General features: G+C 41.6%; 1 protein-coding gene across 1 annotated transcript in view; it reads right to left on the minus strand.

Annotated features, from left to right (window-relative positions):
* Positions 1 to 18,341, minus strand: part of ARHGAP15 (Rho GTPase activating protein 15) — a 464,603-nt gene extending 446,262 nt beyond the window's left edge. The window contains exons 1-2 of the mRNA XM_087711786.1: positions 18,141 to 18,341; positions 8,841 to 9,009 (exon numbers count right to left, since the gene is read on the minus strand). Coding sequence (XP_087567912.1) covers positions 8,841 to 8,993 — 153 coding nt within the window. The 5' untranslated portion in view covers positions 8,994 to 9,009; positions 18,141 to 18,341. The remainder of the gene's footprint in view (positions 1 to 8,840; positions 9,010 to 18,140) is intronic.
* Between the last annotated feature and the right edge of the window lie 3,263 nt (positions 18,342 to 21,604).

Below are 21,604 nucleotides of genomic sequence, written 5' to 3' on the forward strand. Positions count from 1 at the left end.
ATTTAACCTTTTTATCTGTAAACAAATCCTTAAAACCTCATTCACTCATGGTCAGTAAAAGTCCATTAATATTATATTTATTTTCATCTTGATTAAATAAGCCAAATTTTGTATTCTCTTTTTTTTACATTTAACAATCTTGAATTTCTATCCCTTTAAATAATGTGCTACCGGTAGAACTTGATTTATTTTCATTTTTTTTCTCACAAAATTCTCGAAAACTTTAACAAGTCTTTCCCCCCCCCCCCCCCGTAAATCCTATATAAGAAAACTATTCAGGTTACCCTTTTGTTTTGTTTTTTTAATTTTAATTATTAACACATTAGTGAGTTTCATTTGTATAATCAGTATAGCATCTTTTTCCATATTATTCTTTTAGCTTGTCATTTTTAAATCCACTTTCATATCATTGTGTCTTTTCTGTTAAATTTGTTCTTCTTCCATAACATCTTTTAAACACACTATATCTATAATGGTAGGCATCCTTATAATAAATTTATGGCTCCATTTTTCACAAATATCCTTTAACATATGTCCAATGTTAAAGAATTTTACTTCATTTTGTGTTAGTTAAATTTAAATGCCCTTTTCCTTTATTGTAACTTTTAGTTACTTTTATTTTCCTCTCATGTCCAATCTTCAAATTCCCTATTATGCTTTTTTTTTAAGAATTCAAAGCAACCACATTTTCCCAGAGGAAGGATTCTTAGAACTAATTTCAAAATCTTACTTCAACTCTATTTGGAGCCCTAGTTGTACCTTTCCAGATTCAATGTTCTATCCATCCTTTTTCTATTTATTCAAAAAAGAGACTTGCATTTAAAACTTCTTCCAGTAAGGATTGAAAGAAACCCACCTAGTGCCCTAAAACTTGCCAATCACTGGAAAACAACCACCAGCAATTTCTAAATGTGATTAGAAAGGATAGTATGTGAATCCTGTGACCATAAGTGGGCTGACCACAGTTTAAGCAGAGGTCTCTACTCTCACATCAACCAGAACTGGAGACCACTCTCTTGCAATGTCCTCATGAGAAGCAACTGTATGGAGTGCTTGTGGGCAATCTTAAGCCCTCTCCTTGTCTGAAGAGGAATTACAGAGAGCCAGTCTACTCACCAGCTCTTCATATTGCTGCATTCATTAACTCAGCTTTTAGCGGAGCTGTCTTCACTATTTCTTCCCCAGAAGTCCCTAATGAGATTGCTTTTGAATCACACTTTTCTCTTCTGCTCCGTTACAATCCATCATGACTTCAATATAAACGGTTTCCATCTACATCCTTGTAATTTCCTCAGCACCATGACTGAAATATTGGGATTTTTTTTTTTGCTTCAGATTTTGGTCTTTCCCTTTTTTTGCCTTTTACCAGCCATTTAACAGACTCACTCAACCAAATATGCCAACATGTTTTTCATTCTGTCAATATCTAGTTAGAAAACTTTGCACAGGAAAAAGAGTGTGCACAAGAGAGAAAGAGAGATTTAAAAAACTAGAAGAATGGGGAAATTAGTATGGCAAGCTTTCAGTCCATTTCATCAGAGCCAAGTTTGCATGGAGAAATGACATACTCTGTGTGTCTATAATTAGCTGCTAAGAAAACACAACTTTTCCAAAAGACACTCAGTTGTAGTTGCTTATGCAAAATGTTTTGGATGATGCAACTTTTAAGGAGCATTTTTGGTGTCCTTCCACCCACCCACCCACCCTTATTTTTCACCACCTGCCCCATCCAACTTCTCTACCCAAACCAAAAAGTTATGTAACAAGGTGGTACCAACAGTGAGAAACTGCATGATAAAATCCTGCCCAAAAGTGAAAAATGCTAATTTTGTCTCATTTAGCAGCTGGATGCAGAAATGCTCATTAGTTTTAAGAGGGTTAATCCTTTTAACTTTTGCATATTGATATGCCAATTATGCCTAATTGTACAAGAGGCATCAGTCAAGGTAATAGTGCATAAACACATGAAAGTTATTAAGTACATCCCAACATGTAATAAAGTAGGTGTTAATTGGTAGCTGAGTTCTGCAGGCTATTGAGGTGGATAATTCACTGAGAGATGGATCACTTGTAATTTCTCTACATAATTCCTTTTGCAGTTTCATGCTGTGATGTTTTCATGCTTGTCAAAAACAACTGCAGCCTAGTGCCTTTTGTTAAACACAGCCAATAAAATATGTTAGGCATCATTAAATATACTTAACTTTTAAACTTTTTGAAAGGTACAACTCTGTTAATATATTATACTATTTTCAAATATATTGCTATAAATATGCTTTATACGGTAGCTGAAGAATGTTAGATCTCAATTACTGGATTTGGGCTGGTGATGTGTGTGTGTGTGTGTGTGTGTGTGTGTTTTGCTGTTGTTTTTTAAGTGCTACATGCAAATGTGTCACTAGCAAGTGATAGTTTTAAATTAGAACGTTAAGGAAATGAATGTTTCATCAGTCATTGAGCTGAACTGGAAGGACTTTTCCTCCTATTTTCCAAGTGTCATGCCAGCTCTTCTGAACTATGCATTCCTCTTCAGCTAACTATGGGAAGAATAATTAAAACCACATATTTCTGAACTATGCTGTGATTAATTTTGCATTTGAACATGACGATAATGACAGCAACAGGAACACACTCGCTCTGCAGTCTCTTACTTCCTCTACTCTTCATAAGGATCCATCTTATCCGGATAACAGCTAATCAATATTTGCATGGCTCTGATGCGGGAAGGCAAGACTACATGCTTGTCTTCCTGTGTTGTTTTTTTGGTGAGCTCCTCATATAGTTTGGGAGCTCTGGCTTTTTTTGCCATGAGCTGAAAAAAGAGATAGAATCCAAAACAAGTGACTAACATTGCATAAATAATTTTGCAACATCATATGGCCTCAGCTGCAAGTTGCAGCTATTACAGAGGAAAATTAACCAAGGGAGGCTCATACCAATCAGTTCGTTTAGTAGCAGAGGATGGGGAAAGGGGAAGGGATATGACTGGCAGCCGAGTTCACCTCTGAAGTATTAGCATGTAAATCTTTTCAGAAGAGGTAATAAATAAATAAATCCAGAGCCATTTGGCTCTTTCTGCTGTTTAAAAATTAGGGGCAGTTCAGATTCCAGATTTTAACTCTTTGTAAATTCTTTCAACTACAAAATTTTGTGAAGGATCTCCATTTTCTTTCTAAAAAGAGGTTTCTTTTCCCCTGTTTGTGGAATTTTATGCAATATCTGAAAAGGAAGTTCCAATACTTGCAAAGTGACAAACACTTGTTTTGTAATCTTGATTTTTGCAAGACTTCTTGTTTGAAAGCAAAGAGATCCACACGTGGAATGAAATTTCTCCCCATTACAGCTTCTAAAAGTGAAACATCTCTATTCCTATCAAATATCCTTTCTTATATTCACTTTACATTTCTTATCACCTTTCTTACATTCACAGAAAAAAGGGTTCAGGCAAAGGTCTTCCTTTTGACAGATAAACTTTTGAAATTGTACCATATCACACAATCAACATCTAGCTATAAGCAAGAACAGGAAGATGAGGGAATATAAATGTTAATAGAACCTCTAACCAGTTCTGACAAATATATTAGAAAACCCTCCATTCTAGACAGGCTTTGGTGAGAGACTTCACCCATTCCAATCTAAAGAACAAAATCAACCTTGGATGATTTGGTTAATGATTTAAAGTCAAGGAAAGGACGGGGAAACTACAGCACTTTTTTTTCTCCAGGACATGCCTGCTGTACTCATGTTATGTATGAAGGAACGAGGCAGGAGGCTCCTGAGGTAAGTTAACAGCACTTTATTAGAACAGTTCTTAACAGTAGACAGGTTAGCGGTAGATCGGGACTCTGTACTGCTTGACAGCTATTTATACAGATCCACATTAGTCCACATTAGTTAGTCAACATGGCACTGCCACTCGATGCCATCGGGTAGGTGGACCTTGTAGGAACAGGGGCCAGTTATTTCGGTGACGGTGGCAGGCACCCACCGAGGGTCCCCGGTATAGTTTCTGGCCCAGACCAAGTCACCCACCCAGAAGGAACGGGAAGGGGCCCCAGGTTGCCAGGCTGTTCCCCTGAATAAAGAGGGTGCAATCTATCCAGGGTAGTCCGCAGGCGCTGGCACAACAGTAGCTCCATGGGACTTTTCCGTGTGAGGCCCAAAGCCTCCTTGGCCGATCGGACCGCCCTCTCTGCCCGGCCATTGCTGGCCAGATGGTAAGGGGCCACTGGTGCGTGGCCGATCCCCTGGGCGGCCAGGAATGCCTGGAATGTCGTGGATGAGAACTGTGGGCCGTTGTCGGACACTACGAACTCCGGCAAGCCGTGGGTGGCGAAAAGTTGCCGCAAGGCCCACACCGTACTCTCGGCAATGGTGGAGGACATGAGGACCAACCCCACCCAGCAAGAGTAGACATTCACGACCACCAGGAATACCTGGCCGTGAAAGGGACCCGCAAAATCGAGATGCAGGCAAGATCAGGGGCCCCTAGGCAACTCCCACTCCCAAGAGGAGGAGGAGGGGAGAGCAGGGTGGGACACCTGGCAGGGCACACACCTCCCCACCAAGCCCTCAATCTCATCATCCAGGCAGGGCCACCAGACATAACTCCAGGCTAGCGCCTTCATGCACGCAACCCTGGTGTAGTCTGCATGGAGACAGGAGAGGACTTGGGGCGGAGAGAGGGAGGAATGACAACTCGGTCACCCCACAGCAGACAGCTCCATCTGACGTGTCTTAAAGGGGTGGAACTACTGAGGGACTCCCCCTGTAGGCCAGCCCCTCAGGACCCATGCCATCACCTGACAAAGGACAGAGTTGGCTTCAGAGTGGCTGAGAGAGGGTGGTCCAACTCCGCAATGGAGAGGACCGAGAGACATGGGACTGGTTGTGGGTCAGTGTAGGGGAGAAGGCAGCAGCTAAGGGCATCGGCGTGCCCCAGCTGCTTGCCAGTATGGTATCGCAGCATGTAGGAGTATGCTGCGAGAAACTCCATCTAGCGCATCATCCTGGGAGACAGGATAGGTGGGGTCGGCCTATCACCGGCCAGAAGCCCAAGGAGAGGCTTGTGGTCGGTTTAGAGAGTAAAGCGCCGACCATACAAATAATCATGGAATTTTTTAATCCCGGACACTGCAGCCGGAGCCTCCTTGTCAATCTGGCTGTAGTTCCTCTCAGCTGAGGAGAGTGTCCGGGAATAAAAAGCCATGGGGGCCTCCGAGCCATTGGGAAGGACGTGGCTCAGAACGGCCCCCAGACCAACGGGGGAGGAGTCACATACTAACATCAGTGGCATCTTGTCACTGTACTGTACTAAGACTATCTCCGATGTCAGCATGGCTTTGACAGCCGCAAACGCATGCGCGTCATGGCTGCCCCAGCGCCAGGCCGTGGATCGGTCGAGCAACCAATGCAGCGGCTCGGCTAGTGACACCTTGTGAGGCAAGAAAGGCACATAGAAATTTAAAAGGCCAAGGAACGCTTGCAGCTCCACCTTGGAGGTGGGTGCAGGGGCATTCTGAATGACAGCTACTTTAGAGGGGGTGGGGTAGATTCCCTGGGCATCAGTCATGGAGCCCAAGAACTCCACCTTAGGCACAGCAAAGGAGCATTTGCTGCACTTTAATTTGAGACCTGAAATGGTCGAGGACCTTCCAGAGTACTTTGATGAGCCCTGAGCGGCTGGTAGCAGCAATCAGGATGTCATTGAAGTACGGGACGACGCCAGGGAACTCATGGAGAAGCTGCTCCATGAGGCTCTGGAAGATCCCCGGGGCAACGGAAACACCAAATTGGAGGCGGCAACAATGTAAAGCCCCACGGTGGGTGACGATGGTCTGGGCGGCCACTGCATCGTCATCCACCGGGAGCTGCTGGTAGGCCTGTGCCATGTCCAGTTTGGCAAAGGTGCAGCCCCGCCCCAAGGAATGGAGCAGGTGCTGGACCACAGGGACTGATAGGGGTTTGCCTGGAGGCCAAGGTTAATGGTGGACTTGTAGTCAGCGCAGATCCTGATGGACCCGTCGGCCTTGACAGGGAACACTATTGGGGTCTCCCATCATGAGTGGTCAATGGGTTCCAGGACTCCCTGCGCTAACAGCTTGTCAAGTTCCACATCAACCTGCCTAATAGGGGCAACCTGGGGGTCTAGGTTGAGGGAGATAGGGGTTCCCACATACTTCCCCAGCTCACCATCAAAAACATCGGTGTACTCTGCCAGGACTTCTCGATGTCAGGGGGCATGTCCAGTGTGAGGTGCACTCTGGAGAGGGAGAGGCCCAGTTGGGTGAACCAATCCAGGCCCAACAGAGCCGGCAGCGGCTTCTGCACTATCAAGATAGGAAGGCAGCAACTCTTCCCCCCATACTCCACCCGCACCCCAGAGCAACCCAGGGTTGGAATCTGAGTCCCCTGGTAGTCCCGTAACTCAGTGTCCGGTGGCGACAGCTGGGACTTCGGGATGCCAGGGCAGAGGCAGGTGAAGGTGACCCAAGAGATAAGGGAACAGGAGGACCAGAGTCCACCTCCATTAGGCAAGGCAACCCCTTGATGAGGGGTAATCTTCTTCGAGCCGGCCGTCGCCTGGCTGACAGACTCTGCAGGGGTGGCACGGAGGTCTTTGTCGATGGTGAAGCAGTTGTCATGGCGGCACTGCTGACGGTGGGGTGGCTGGTTCCACAGCAGGGCAGGTGGGGTGTAGGATTGCTGGGATGACTCGGCCTGCAGAGGAAGCGGCAGAGTGGCCCAGCAGACTTGCACCAGGTGCCCCTTCTTGTTGCAGCGGCGGCACATGGATGCTTTGAAGGGGCAGGACGCCCGGGCATGGTTACCTCCGCAACCAAGGAAGGCGGTGGCTGCCGCAGCAGCACAGGATGGCACTTGTGGCCTAGGAATGGCCCTAGGATGGCCTAGGAATGGCCCTCAGGCGGTCGACCTGGTCTTTGTTGTCCGGGTCAGGCAGCGGGACTAACTTGTCTATCAGGCAGGCCCGTGGTAAAGGCAGTGGGGGTGGAGGCAGGAATCTGGCCATCTCAACAGTTGACTGCTCCGACAGCTCCACTATCCTAGCCTTGCCAACGGCTTGAGGCAGGGTGATGTCCGCCTTAGTGAGCAGCCGCCGCTTGAGGCGAATGTCCCGCACTCCGCAAACGAATTGCTCAACCAGGTTGTCATCCAGGTCACACTGGATGGCAGCAACTCTGAGGGACTGAAGAAACTGACTGACCAATTCAGTTTCTTTCTGCATGCACTGGTGGAAGGCATAGTGGCATGCTTTTTTAGAAGGTGTAGGAGCATAATGGTTTTTAAGCCCGGCCATTAGCTCGTCCCAGCTCAGCTCGTAAACGGGTCTCAGAGCCGCAAAAGAGTGGGTTGTCCCAAACATTTCGGGACCGTAGGCATTAAGAAAAAAACTGCACTTTCATGCCTGCGAGTACCCCTACCTGTTGTTGGCTATTAAGATGCACTTGAAGCGCTCCAGGAACCCGGCCCACGACTCGCCGGTGGTTCCAAAAGGAGCGAACGGGGAATAGCAGCCAGAGTTTAAAGTGGCTAAGTCTCTTGGCAGCACGGAGAGAAAAAAAAAACGAATTATCTGTCTCTGTCTAGGCTGTTACTCAGGGCCTGTGGATCCCACCAGCTCGTCGCCAGTTAAGTATTCCCTGAAGGAATGAGGCAAGAGGCTCCTGAGGTAAATTAACAGCACTTTATTAGAACAGTTCTTAACATAGACAGATTAGCGGTAGATAGGGACTCCGCCCTGCTTGACAGCTATTTATACGGAGCTGTCAAGCAGGGAGGCCAATAGGCGCGCATCTGATAGCCCGCGCTCAGCATTGCCGCGCCTTAGCCAATCAGGCGCGGCCTGGCTGTTGCTGGCTTTCAGTCATAGCTTCGAGGACTAAACAATGTATTGTATATAGTGTATAGTTGTCAGTTGAAGTCCTCATTCTGGTCCTCTGTTGGAGTGGGAAAATACTCTCTCCTGACTGGTTGTTTGACTGATCAGTTCTCTATAAAAGGAGCTGTGTCAGCCAGGGAATTCAGTTACTTCACAAGCAGTATTGCATAAAGAGCTGTTAGAAATCACTCTAGCCTGGCCTCCATTCTTCGCCCAGAACTTCACAACTCAAAACTGCCAACCAACATATATATTTTAAGTCACCATGTTAATATGGAACAAGGAGAAGTATTATTACTGTGGTTTCATTTTATTGAAAAAAAAACCTGGTGGCCTAATCCAGAGGGCTGCAAAATGCTGCTATAGTGTTCCCAGATAGTAGGTTGGAAACCTTTTCTCAATATTTTTAGGCAAATTGCTGTAAAATGAATGAAAGACAGGAAGCAAACATTTGTGGAAAATGGGTATGGGGCTGGTTTTTTTTTTTTTAGTAATTATTTCTACCAGTTTTCCTATCATTTAATAAGAAGAATATGCTTTAGGAACTCTTTGAAAGGATTTTTCTAAGATCCTTAGGGGCGAAATGTGGGATTCTTGCATTTATTTAGTAGCAGGCACACACACACACACACACACACACACACACACACACACACACACACATGGGTAAATGCCCCCTTTTTCATTCAGCCAACCTTCTAGTGTCTGCAGTCTCTTTGGCTCTTGACTCTTTCATGTAATTACCAGATCAGACGTTATAAGGGTTTTTTCAATTGCAGTGCTCCCAATATTGATCAGGGAACCTACCTGCTCTTGAAATATTATTGGGGAACACTGTCTTCTCTGAATTTTTAAAAGAATCAGAAAAAAATGTCCATCAATTTCTTTGCCAACATATCTGGTGAAGAAATTCAAAAGGCCATTTGGGATCAGTACTTACAGACTCAACGACTTTCAGATTTTCAGAATAGACCATAGATTTGCTTTGGCTGGATCGGTCATGGGTGCTGGTGGGACTTTTGATCCTCATCTGAACAGCCCCTGTGCTTTCGTGGGAAGGGTGTAGCTTTTCAGAAGCTGGTAACTGCTGCATGATTAATACGTTAAATCTGAAAAATATAAGAGTTAAATATGCTTTAAACGCTTTGCATTAAGCCAGCCTGGAATCCCTTTCAGTGAACAAGAAGAAAACCGTGAAGCCAATTTGATAGCTCTGAATATCAGGATATCTTAACAACAGCACCAATAGGGCACTTTTATTATTCACCAAGCCATCCAAACATGGAGGAGGAGTGCAGTTTGCATAAAAGATTATTCTTATCTCTACAGTCATTCTTCTGTCCTGAAATCTTTCAGTAATCTTTCTCCTATAGCTGGCTGGCAGGCAGTAGAGTTTGCCTTTGGTCCTCTCATATTCACATTCGAGATAGATGTCTCAAGTTTGCTCAAAGGCTGAAAAAGCCTTATTTGGCCTCTACCAATTGTGCCCGAAGGTGGAAGTTACATTCAGGTCTTCATGATTTTTTTTAGTAGGCTTGTAAAACATTTGTTTTGACAATTTGGAAAGATGATATAAAGGTGGAACACATGATAACCATATATATATATGGATATGGATATATATATTGCCAAAAGTATTCACTCTCCTGCCTTTCCTTGCATATGAACTTACTGTAAGTGACATCCCATTCCTAATTCATAGGGTTCAATGTCACATCGGTCCACCCTTTGCAGCTATAACAGCTTCAACTCTTCTGGGAAGACTGTTCACAAGGTTCAGAAATGTGTTTATGGGAATTTTTGACCATTCTTCCAGAAGCACATTTGTGAGGTCACACACTGATGTTGGATGAGTTTACGTGGCCTACCACTACGTGGCTGAGTTGCTGTCATTCCCAAACACTTCCACGTTCTTATAATACAGCTGACAGTTGACTATGGAATATTTAGGAGCGAGGAAATTTCATGACTGGATTTGTTGCACAGGTAGCATCCTATCACAGTTCCACACTGGACTTCACTGAGCTCCTGAAAGTGGCACATTCTTTCACAAATGTTTGTAAAAACAGTCTGCATGCCTAGGTACTTGATTTTATACACCTGTGGCCATGGAAGTAATTGGAACACCTGATTCTGATTATTTGGATGGGTGAGCAAATACTTTTGGCAATATAGTGTGTGTGTGTGTGTCTGTGTGTATACACACACACAAAAACACATATATAGCCAATTGATGCTGTGGTACATTGGAACTGGGCTTTTAATACTAGTCATGGCATTAGACAGGAAATGTTAACTTCAGACAAGAAGCTCCACAGTGAATAATTCAGAAATATTCTGATGATGGACCAAGTTTTTATTTGACCCTCCTCTAAACACGTGAATAACGAAAATAACCCCCTTCTGTTTAATTCTTTCTTCCCTATTTTCTAGTACTTGTTATCAGTTATGGAATCTAGAAAATGTTAGGTTCTTAGGAGAGAAAACAAACAATATTTTCTTAAGTTTATTGTGTCAGATTGCATTATTTTTAAAGCCCTGGGGAAAAAGGACAAGGAGACAGAGACATCTCTTCTTCAGTCACAAAAGCAATAATCGGCACTACCTAAGCATATTTTGAAAAATCCCTAGAATTTTGAAGGAAGAACTAGAGTTTGCTGCACTCTTAATAAAGTAATTGGTGAAACAATGGGATATGGTTTCATTCAAAATGGGCTTGAGCAACTTAAATAATTCAGTTATAATACAGATAGATTACAAGCTAGCTGGTGATCAGAATTATCTTATTCTATGATGAAGTATCCAAAATAAATAACATTTTTGACTAAATCAGTTTTTTTTTTTTTTTTTGGCTGATATGATAACTCTAACGTTTTGGGAGTACAAGCTGCTCTTGCATGTACCTAAATACAAGGTCATAAAGTCACTGTTTATGATCCTGAGCACCTTCTAAAAGTATGTAGATAAAAAAGAGTTGAAAAATAAAAAGTCAAATAAAATTTCCATGAAAGTTTTTTTCTAACTCAGTGGAAGAAAACTTCAAACTAAAAACAGATATATTTATATCCTTCATACGTATTTGCATATTTACCAAACTGGTACAGTATCCAAGGAGGCTGAGAGCATGCAAAAGACTTGGGGATAAGGCTCTAAAGATATATCTTGAAAATCACTTGAAACTACCAAAATAATAAATAAACACTGAAGTTGTAGACATGATACAGCAGAAAAGGAATGCCATAAAAACCACTCAAGCAAAGAACATTGAGATATTTCAGTTATTTACTCAGGCATTTACAATTCTGTGCAAAAGACCTTTGCTGGAAGAAAGATTGGAAGGAAATAAAAGTAGGCAATACAAAACAACATCTGGAATAGGAAGAAATATATAATTGGACTTGTCTAAATAATGCAAAATGTGCAGAGGCGGATACAGTAAAAACTCACAGTTGTCACCTAGGAACAGGAACTGAACTGTAAATCTTTGATGTAATATCGTTCAGGATTTATTCATATGGAGACAATTTCAGATACATAGATCGTTCATTAACCATAAGAAAGTATGTATGTAAAGTTTACTACCTCAACCATAAATGAATAAAGACTCCTTTTTCCACCTAGGAAATACGACAGTGTTTTACTCTGAGCTTAGTGAAGTGGACTAAATTGGTAAAATATTACCAGAGCAGGTGTGTGTAACACATACATTCATTCAATTTTCAGATGCTATTCAGCAGTTTAAAAGTGCTAAACCTGCTTCTATTTTCTCTGACACATCAAGTGTTTCTCAGCTTCTACCATTTTACTTATATCACAAGCATGATATTTTTCTTACTTGGGACCTTGGGCTATTATTAAATCTGTCAGATCTCATAACTATAGGTTGTCAGACCAATTTGTGCTTACGTTGGAAATTTATCAGAAAAGCCTAAGAGCTGCAGGACAGATGGACATTGGGATGCAAAGAATGCCATCTTCTGGATGAAATACAGAGCAACATTTTTCAAATCCATGCAAGCACTTCTCAAGCTGAACAAGCTGTTTTTTTCTTTCTTTCAAAGCTCTTCCCGATGAGGCCTCCTATCTCAGTCTTTTTGTGGAAAAGTTGACAGTAACTCAACATGTGCCACCCAACCATAAAAGATGCAAGAATCCCATTATGCCTTTTTTTCCCTTGCCTTTTCTTATTTCCAATAAAATAATATTTTTTATTCCAGTATATGGAGAATGGGAAAAGGCTTTATCAGTCCCTATGAAGAAGAATGGGGTCCATAGGAAAAATAGAACTAAAATTCATTAAGATATTATAGGAATATAGTAGGGGTTGCCACTAAGAAGAGGGAGTCAAACTATTCTCCAAGGCACCTGAGTGTAGAACAAGAAGCAATGGGTGAGAAGCAACTTAGAACTGAGGAGAAATTTCCTGACGGTTAGAACAATTAATCAGTAAAACAGCTTGCCTCCCAAAGTTGTGAATGCCCCAACACTGGAAGTCTTTAAGAAGATGTTGGATAGCCATTTGTCTGAAACGCTATAGGGTTTCCTGCCTGGGCAGGGGGTTGGACTAGAAGACTTCCAAGGTCCCTTCCAACTCTGCTATTGTATTGTATTGTATAGGAATAGCACTTAGGCTTATATACCACTTCACAGTGCTTTACAGCCCTCTCCAAGTGTTTACAGAGTCAGCATATTGTCCCCAACAATCTGGGTCCTCATTTTCCTGACTTTGGAAGGATGGAAGGCTGAGTCAACCTTGAGCCATTCAGAATTGAACTCCTGGCAGTGATCTGACTTAGACTGCAATACTGCCTTCTGACCACTGTTCTACCACAGCTTGGTGGTAGATTAGTAACAGAATCTTGCAAATCTGTTTTTGTCATACTTTTCCTTTGCTTGTTAGAGATTCGCATGCCTCTGGGATACTGCAACTGTCATAAAGACACGCCAGTTGCCAAGTGTTCAAATTTTGATCATGTGACTTTGGATTGTGACTATTCAAAGTTACATCATTACAGAAAAAGTGACTTATGACCGTTTTCCACACTTATGACCATTGTAGCATCCCCATGATGGCATGATTAAAATTTGGCTCTTTGATAACTGGTTCATATTTATGATGGTTGTAGTGTTCCAGAGTCATGTGATCCCCTTTTGGGATCTTCTGACAACCAAAGTTAATGGGGAAGACAGATTCATTTAATATCCATGTTACTAACTTAACAAGTGCAGTGATTCACTTCACCACTGTGACAAGAAGGGTAAAAGTGGCAAAACGTACTTAATAATTGTCCTGATTAGCATTAGAACCATTTGGTTCAATTATGTGATGACTCCCCTGCATGCTTCCCCAGATACCACACCAGATGTCAGCTCAGGAGAGGATGAACCAGTTCCTGGCAGGCCGGGGAGGGGGGGGGAGTTGGTCAATGCTCCAAAAAGCAGTCTGTGAGGGATTTGGCTGAAGCGCAACTGCAGCAAGATAGTCCTGAGGCTTCAGGTGGGAAAGCATGCAGCTGCAGCCAGTCAGTGATGTGGAAGAGGAACTGCCTTCTGCACCTGATCCAAGAACACATAGGGCAGAGAAAAGGAAGGAGTTGAGAAGGTCAGCTAGATTACTCATGAAGAGAAAGCCTCACCCTTCTTGATGGGCTGTATCAAAAGCTAGCTATTTAGAACAGCAGGCAAATGGAGGTGATGCTGGGAACCACATGTTCATTTCCTAGCTGTGTGTTTTCTGGTTGTTGTGATTCCTGCTTTGCTTTGGATTGACAATGTGCCTTGACTTGGATCGTGCCTTGTGAGCTCTGGACTTTTCTTGCCTCGTGAACCCTATTGTATTGTGGATTTAATTTTGCCTGGTGGGTTTATTCTGATGGGGAAACTTTCAAGTGCCTTGTGGACTCATGATCCATTGCTCTGTGGACTAGCATTGGTCTGCTTGTGGCTGGACTTAATTGGGACAGTGCTGGGTTTTTGGTGATGGGAGTTGCTGGAGAATATTAATAAAACTATTAAACTTTGATTATCAGAGGTGGGTTGCTCCCAGTTCGGCCTGATTCAGCTGAACCGGTAGTGGAATTCAGGCCTGGGTTGCAGAACAGGCAGTGACCCAGGCCTGTCACTACCATGAACCAATTCCCTCGCCGCCACTGGGATGCCATCATGTTGTTTTTTAGTGACTGTACATGCACAGTTCACTGTAAATTGTTCTGAGCATGCGCGAAGAACAATTTACATTGAACAGCGCACATGCAGTGCGGGTTGCGCGCAGGTTGCAAACCAGTAGTAAAACCAGCAGCAACCCACCCCTGATGATGATGTGTGCGAGCGAGTGAGTGGGACAACACAAATTGTAATTGTAAGTTGAGGATTACCTCCTACTTGCATCTCAGGAAAAAAAAAACCCAGAAAGTTTGAAGAAGTTAATGATAGGAGTTCCATCTCTGATATCAAAAAACCTTCTCTGAAAAGATGAACTCATATGTATATTAATTCATGTAGAGCCAGGGCCAAATCGAACTTTTCAAAGTCCCCCCAGTGATATCACCCCAGCCAGAAAAACAGATACAAGTATATGAACATGAGTGTAAGAATAATGTGTAACCCTGAGAACAATAAGATCTTAAACTAAGATCCACATAAAATGTCAATATGTAGTCAAATAAACAAAGGGATATCTGGTATAGATTTCAAAATCCCAATCTATTTTCTAAGTGTTGTTATGTATGCAAGACACGGCAGTATGACTTTGCCCAGTAGAAAAATGGATGAAAATATCCCTAAATTTGTGGGGGAAAGATACATCTGAAATCTTGTATCAAGATTTATATAAACCTTCGAGAGCAATTTTAATACTTAGTTCACATGAATGTTTTAAATAGACTGAGAACTTAATAATTACATTTACATAGAAGGAGAATTTCTCTTTCAGAGCCATAGTTTTTTTTAAAAAAAAAATAGATTGTTTTATTTTTCATGATTTTAAAGAGTATCATTGGAGGTCCAGTATTTCTTAGCTTCTGCAGTCTACTAGAATGAAAATGACAGGGACTTTTCTTTGTTGTGGACTGAACTATGTAATTTATTTATGAAGAGGCAATGACACAAGAGATGAACGGATTATATTTATTAAGATCACTGAATCCTAACCTGAAATAATAAAATGGACTATACATCTCTTAAGGTACATACTTTGACTCCTCATTTATATGCATGCATACATACATACATACATACATACATACATACATACATACATACATACATACATATATATATATATATATATATATATATATATATATATATATGATTAATTATTGCAGGGTCATCAAATGAAAAAGCAACAGCATAATCATAGTCACAGCTGACACATGTGCCAATCATTTTATGTATCTCAATGACAACATGAAGCATATACAAAATAGCAATAGCAATAGCAGTTAGACTTATATACTGCTTCATAGGGCTTTCAGCCCTCTCTAAGCGGTTTACAGAGTCAGCATATTGCCCCCAACAACAATCCGGGTCCTCATTTTACCCACCTCGGAAGGATGGAAGGCTGAGTCAACCCTGAGCCGGTGAGATTTGAACAGCCGAACAGCCGAACTGCAGAACTGCAGTCAGCTGAAGTAGCCTGCAGTGCTGCATTTAACTACTGCGGCACCTTGGCTCTAAAGCAGTGATCCAGCTTCTATCATTTGCCTTCCCTTGCCTTACACCAAACCAATAATTTATTATTACCCAATATTTAAAAAAGTATACAAATAAACATGGATGATCTACAAAACATATGGAGTTGGAATATCCCATGTGGTAAAATCAATGGCTTCATATGTTAAGAAACAGTCACTCAGGACAACAAATAAAATACTTTTAGGGTAATTGGTCGCCTCAAAAGATGTTGGAAAAAGGTGGCTGTCATCTTTTCTATACTGTAGCCGTAAAACATTTGAAGGAACTTTAAAACAGGGTTTTTTTCAAACTGTTCCGCAAGAATCCAATGAGGTTGTGTGAGAGACCAAGGGGAAAAAATACTTCTGCAACTAATTGTCTAACAACATAGTTTTGCCTCCTGATCATGGATTCTGAGGTTGTTGTTTTTTTTAAAAAAAGAATAGTTCCTCAGAAAGAGAAAGTTTGAAAATCTCTGCTTTAGACCACATGTTCCTTGTATCTGTGTGAAATAAATTCTTAGGAAAAAGTTAAGGTTCAGATATGTTAATATGTTAGCATATTCCAAAAACATGCACCGTATTGATGGTGACCATTAAAATGGAGACCGAATTGTGGAGGTCCATGTTGATTTCGTCTTATTGATGTTACAGGGTTAGAATCCTGCCTGTTAAATCTCTGAATGTGTATGAGCTTCAGTTTCAGTTTCACTTTATTTGTATGCCGCCCTTTTCCCTGGGGGGACTCAGGGCGGCTCACAGTTCAAAGGGGGGGGGAAGGACAAACAATTTACAACATAAAAGCACTACATCATTTAAGAACTCAACAGTCATACAATTCGAGTAGGGGTTAGAGTCTTTAACCCCAGGCCAGCCGGGATAGCCAGATTTTAAGTGCGGCGCGGAAGGTCTGGAGGGTGGCGAGGGTCCGGATCTCCACGGGGAGTTCATTCCATGCAGTGGAATACATGCAGTGTATTGTGTACAGGTAGTCCTCAATTTACAACCATTTTTAGTCACCGTTCAGAGTTACAAGGGCACTGATGACCATTTTTCACACTTACAACCACTGCAGCATCTCCATGGTCACATCATCAAAATTTGGATGTTTGTCAACAGGCATGTATTGATGATGGTTGTGGTGTCCTAATCTCATGTAATCCACCTTTTGTGACCCTCTGACAAGCAAAGTCAATGAGGGAAGCCAGATTCACTTAACAACTATGTTATTAACTTAACAACTGCAGGATTCACTTAACAATTATGACAAGAAAGGTTGTAAAATGGAGCAAAACTCACTTAACAACTGTCTTATTTAGCTTTGGGGGCTCAATTATGATCATAAATTGAGGACTCCCTATATATGGCAGGGGATAGGGTTGAACATCTGCTAGTCTTAAATTCCAAGAGCATTTTTTATAATCTCTATGGTTTAAGGGATTATATATATATATATTAAATAATGTGAAAAATTCTGTCCTATATCTTAGAAAATTATCACTGGATAACACCGAAAATACCTTTCTTCAAACAAGTGCCATCTGAATATGGTTAAATCACAATATATTCCAGAATATACCTTTGCATAAATTTCATGGCCAAAACTGGATGGTACCTCCTTGGCCTCAGTTGGGACCTCTCTTTTACAATAGGGTTCCACCTTTTAGGCATTGCTGATTTAGATCCAAGTTAGGCCAAATACTATATCTTCCTGTAGCTAAGGCCATTGCTCATTTGACATGACAAGCATTCCAGATATATTTCTGTTGATATTCCCTCTGTTGATTACTGTTTCTAATAAGCCTCAACACTGGGAAAATCAACCCTCAATATACTAACTGTAGTTTTAACATCCTAGCATAACACATTTCAATTGTTTTGTGATTTTCTTGCCTTTCAATCCACTCTTTGCTCCTCACTAAAACCACTTGCTCTTCATATTTCCCAAGCAAACTGCACACCATTTTTATGGGGGGAAAACTTACATCTTTTGAAATATAAAAGACTTTATGCCTCCCAGAATCATCTTGTAAGGAAGATGGGTGGCATAAGAATTTAATATAATGAATAGAGATAGAGATTATAGAGATAGAAATAGAGATAAAGATAGATACAGTGGTGGGTTCCTACCAGTTCCGACTGGTTCAGCAGAACTAGTAGTAGCTTGGCAGACTGGGTCGCTGGACCCAGTCTAAAGCAGTGCTGTAGGTGCCGCCATCTTGTTTTCTGCTTCTGCGCAAGCAATTTTTGTTGTACTGCGCATGCATGCGCCTCTGAGCGAACAAGCAGTAGTCTCTGCTGGAAACCACCCACAGATAGATAGATTGGCAGGCAGGCAGGCAGGCAGGGAGATAATGTTCCTAGTTGCACACCCCGTATAAATGCCGACCCAAATATTCAGGTATTTTGCAGAGTATGTATCTGAAAGGAGAGTGGTATTTTCCCCAAAAAAACATTGCCTATGCATTGCAATAAAATGATATGCTATAGTAAGTTTCTCTACTCTCTTCCTGGCTGTATCATACAAGTTGCAGATGAGGATTGAGAAGCAAATTAAGTTCCCTTACCGATATTCTGCTGTGCGCTCTTTTTCTCATCTCCCCCAACAACCTCCAGCTTCAGCTTTTTAAAAAGAAAGCAGGACATGTGAAATGGCCCCCTTCTGAAGGCTACACATCTTGTTTCATCTAAGGCAAGCACAAAGCAGGCAAGGAGAAAAATACAGCAAAACCACTTCCTGTCAAAAAGAGTTCAGCACCCCATCAGTAACAGCACACCACCAAATAGGAATTAAAGCTGAGGCTCTAGCATGAAAACCTTGAGTTCAACTTACTACCCAATCTCAGAAGCTGTACAAGTTTCAAAGGAAATAGAAAGAGGAATGAGCTGAGCTGAAAATATTTCAACTTCCTGTTCCTTTGCCTTCTGTAAAGAAAAAAAGAAAAAAATAAGAAGTGTTTGAAAAATCAAGCACATTGGTGGGAAATGCCTCTTTTGGTCAGTCCCTCCCCCTTTTTTTAAACTTCTTTTTTTTTAAAAAAAAAATGCAGCTTCAACAGTGAAAAATCTACGGATAAAAAATTCAGATTTTGACTTTCAGTTTTGCACAGACTTAATAGGCAGCTGCGACTAGTACTTCCTTCTTGGTTTCCTGTCTGAAAATGACCACAGAAGAGATGACCATAAGCCTGCTTGCTTGTACCTCAGTTGCATTAAAACCAAATTAAAAGAGTAGCTTTGCTCAAAGAGGGCCAAGCTTTGGATTACAATTCAAAGGGATCAAGCCTAGAGATCTGACCAAATTTACTTGGAATTTCCAAGTAAAACTCCCCATCCACCAGAAGTTCTATGATGCTGAGGTAGTGAGCAAGCCTTGCTGAAGCTCTTTCTCTTGACAGAAACTCAGCAATGGGTGTGGAAACTGCAGAGAAATATCACACACAAATCAGAGATGTTTTCTTTATCAAGCCACCTCAAGAACCAGGGAGCATAATCTTTTTTGGGGGGGTGGGGGTTGCAGTTGCATTTTGAGCTGTTTGCTGGGGCTGGGGCAAAAAAAAGGCATTTAATTATGTTAAGATGAACCTTGAGGCAGTTAAGATTATTACTGCCTGTGTGTTTAGTAGGGATGTGTGAGGCAGCTCTATTCTACTCAAATGAACTATTTTGTAATGCATTGAGCCAATCTGTGGCAATTCTAGGTCTCAGTGGACCATTGCAGCAGATAGAAAAAGCTTATGTGTATACCTCTATGTGTACAGAAGCTTTTTGGATGTTTCTAGTCAAATACTGGAACCTTTGGAGCAGGATTCCTGCATGGCATGAGGCCAGATTACCAAGAGAGTCATCTTCACCCCATTACAACGGCCTGGCCTGTCCGTTCAACAGGAAGATAAGCTGTGGACCCTACTAGTTATTTTGACTTGTGGGGCCCAGGAAGAGAGCCTTTTCTGCTATTAATCCTGTCCTTTGGAATATTCTCTCCCCAAGAGATGAGGTGCCCCCAGCACTCTCCTGGCCTTTTCCAAAATGCTTGAAAGCCTGTCTCTGCTCATTTGTTTGAATGCCCAAGGGGCATGCAGCCATGGGGCTGGTTAATGCCCTGAAGCCCCCACATATTTAATTCTGAATTTTAATGTTTAATTCTTGTTTTTTATTATAATATTTCCACATAACCAGTGGTGGGCTGCTGCCAGTTCAGACTGGTTCGGACAAACCAGTAGTTGCGAACTGCGGGTAGGGTTGGCCCACCCCCGACCTGGCACTATGCTATCCTATTTAGCCTTGTTTTTTATGCCACACGCATGTGTAAAAGTTGTGCAAGCGAGTGAAGTCCATGAGCAGAAGGCCGGGCACATGCACAGATGGCGAGAGAGAGAGAGAGAGAGAGAGTGAAGAGACCCATTTTCGGTACTGGGAGAACCGGTTGTTACCCACCTCTGTATATAACTTTTATGTTTTTATGTCTATTTGTATACTGTCTAAAGCTGCTCTATGAGGGAGATGGGTGGATTCTAAATATGATAAATAAACAAATAAATATCATGTCTGCTTCATTCTCTGTGTTTGTGTAGCAGATATTTTTTCCTTCCCAAATAACCTTAAAAAGTATGCATTGGTAAAGATACCATTTTGTATAGTCCTAGAATTTAAAACTTCCCTCCATATTTTATTATTTTTTATTCATTCGTTTGTTCACTCATTCATTTGTTCGTTCATTCATTCGTTCATTCGTTCATATAAATATTTATTTATTTGTTTGTATCCTCCTTTATTATTTTTACAAATCATTCAATGCAGCAAATATATCCAATACTTCTTCCTCCTCCTATTATCCCCACCACAACAACCCTGTGAGGTGTGTTGGGCTGAGAGAGACTGATTGGTCCAAAGTCACCCAGCTGGTTTTCATGGCTAAGGCAGGACTTGAACTCAACTCACTGTGTCTCCCGCTTTCTAGGCTGATGCCTTAACCACTGGACCAAACTTGGTATTATTTTATTTATATCCCACCTTTATTATTTTTATAAACAACTCAAGACTTTGAGGACCACAACAAAGACCTTAGGGAGTAGATATTGCTCTAGAATTTGGGAGTGTGATCATTTGATTCTTATCCTACAAAAATGGGCAACGCAGTGGTACAGGAATAGTATAAGGAAGGAAATTAAAATCTATTTCATTAAAAACTGACCTTATTCATTATCAGGACAATTATGTATTGGAAAGATATACAAGAACATTCAGGAAAAGATCAATTGTTGGAAATGAAAGGAGTAAATTACAGACTTTGTAGAGAAAAAGGCAGACCAAACTGAACTTCTACACTGAAATATTTTTCCCCTTAATTTGGCCGAGTGCTATATATTACCTTCCTTCCTTCCTTCCTTCCTTCCTTCCTTCCTTCCTTCCTTCCTTCCTTCCTTTCTTTCTTTCTTTCTCTCTCTCTCTCTCTCTCTTTCTTTCCTTCTTCTTTCCTTCCTTCTTTCCTTCCTTCCTTCCTCTACTTTTCCTTCTTTTTTGCCTTAGAAAATTTATATATCTGCCTACTTGCTCACAAGAACTCTAGGTGGCTTACAAGCAATGAAAAGACAGAAAAAGATAATCAATAACCACCACCCCCATCCCTCTAAGAACTTAATCAAATACTTAGGAAAATCAAAATTTTCAACAACAACCCCAACCTAAAGAATCAACCAAACACTCTACCCAAGTCCATATTTTAGGGCTTCTTTGAAGGTGACCAAGATGACCATATGAATCCCATGGGAAAGTTATTCAGAGGAGGGTGCTGTGATGGAGAAGACCAAGTTCCTGCTTCTGCAGATCACATTATTTGATCCCTAAGACCCAAAGCATGCAAAAAGTCTGATCACCCAAGAATGTCAGGATAAGGCTGGATTATAATATTAAACTACAAATAAGGTTAGACAGGACTTTCACTGAAGGCACAAACTGCAATGTTTATCCAAATCAGACAAGATTATTATTTTTATTTATTATTTTATTAACATTTGTAGGCCACCCTTTT

The sequence above is a fragment of the Thamnophis sirtalis genome, unplaced genomic scaffold, assembly GCF_051295495.1.
Source record: "Thamnophis sirtalis isolate CommonGarterSnake01/CBP01778 unplaced genomic scaffold, rThaSir2_p1.2 scaffold_1, whole genome shotgun sequence".
In the NCBI taxonomy this organism is placed as follows: domain Eukaryota; kingdom Metazoa; phylum Chordata; class Lepidosauria; order Squamata; family Natricidae; genus Thamnophis; species Thamnophis sirtalis.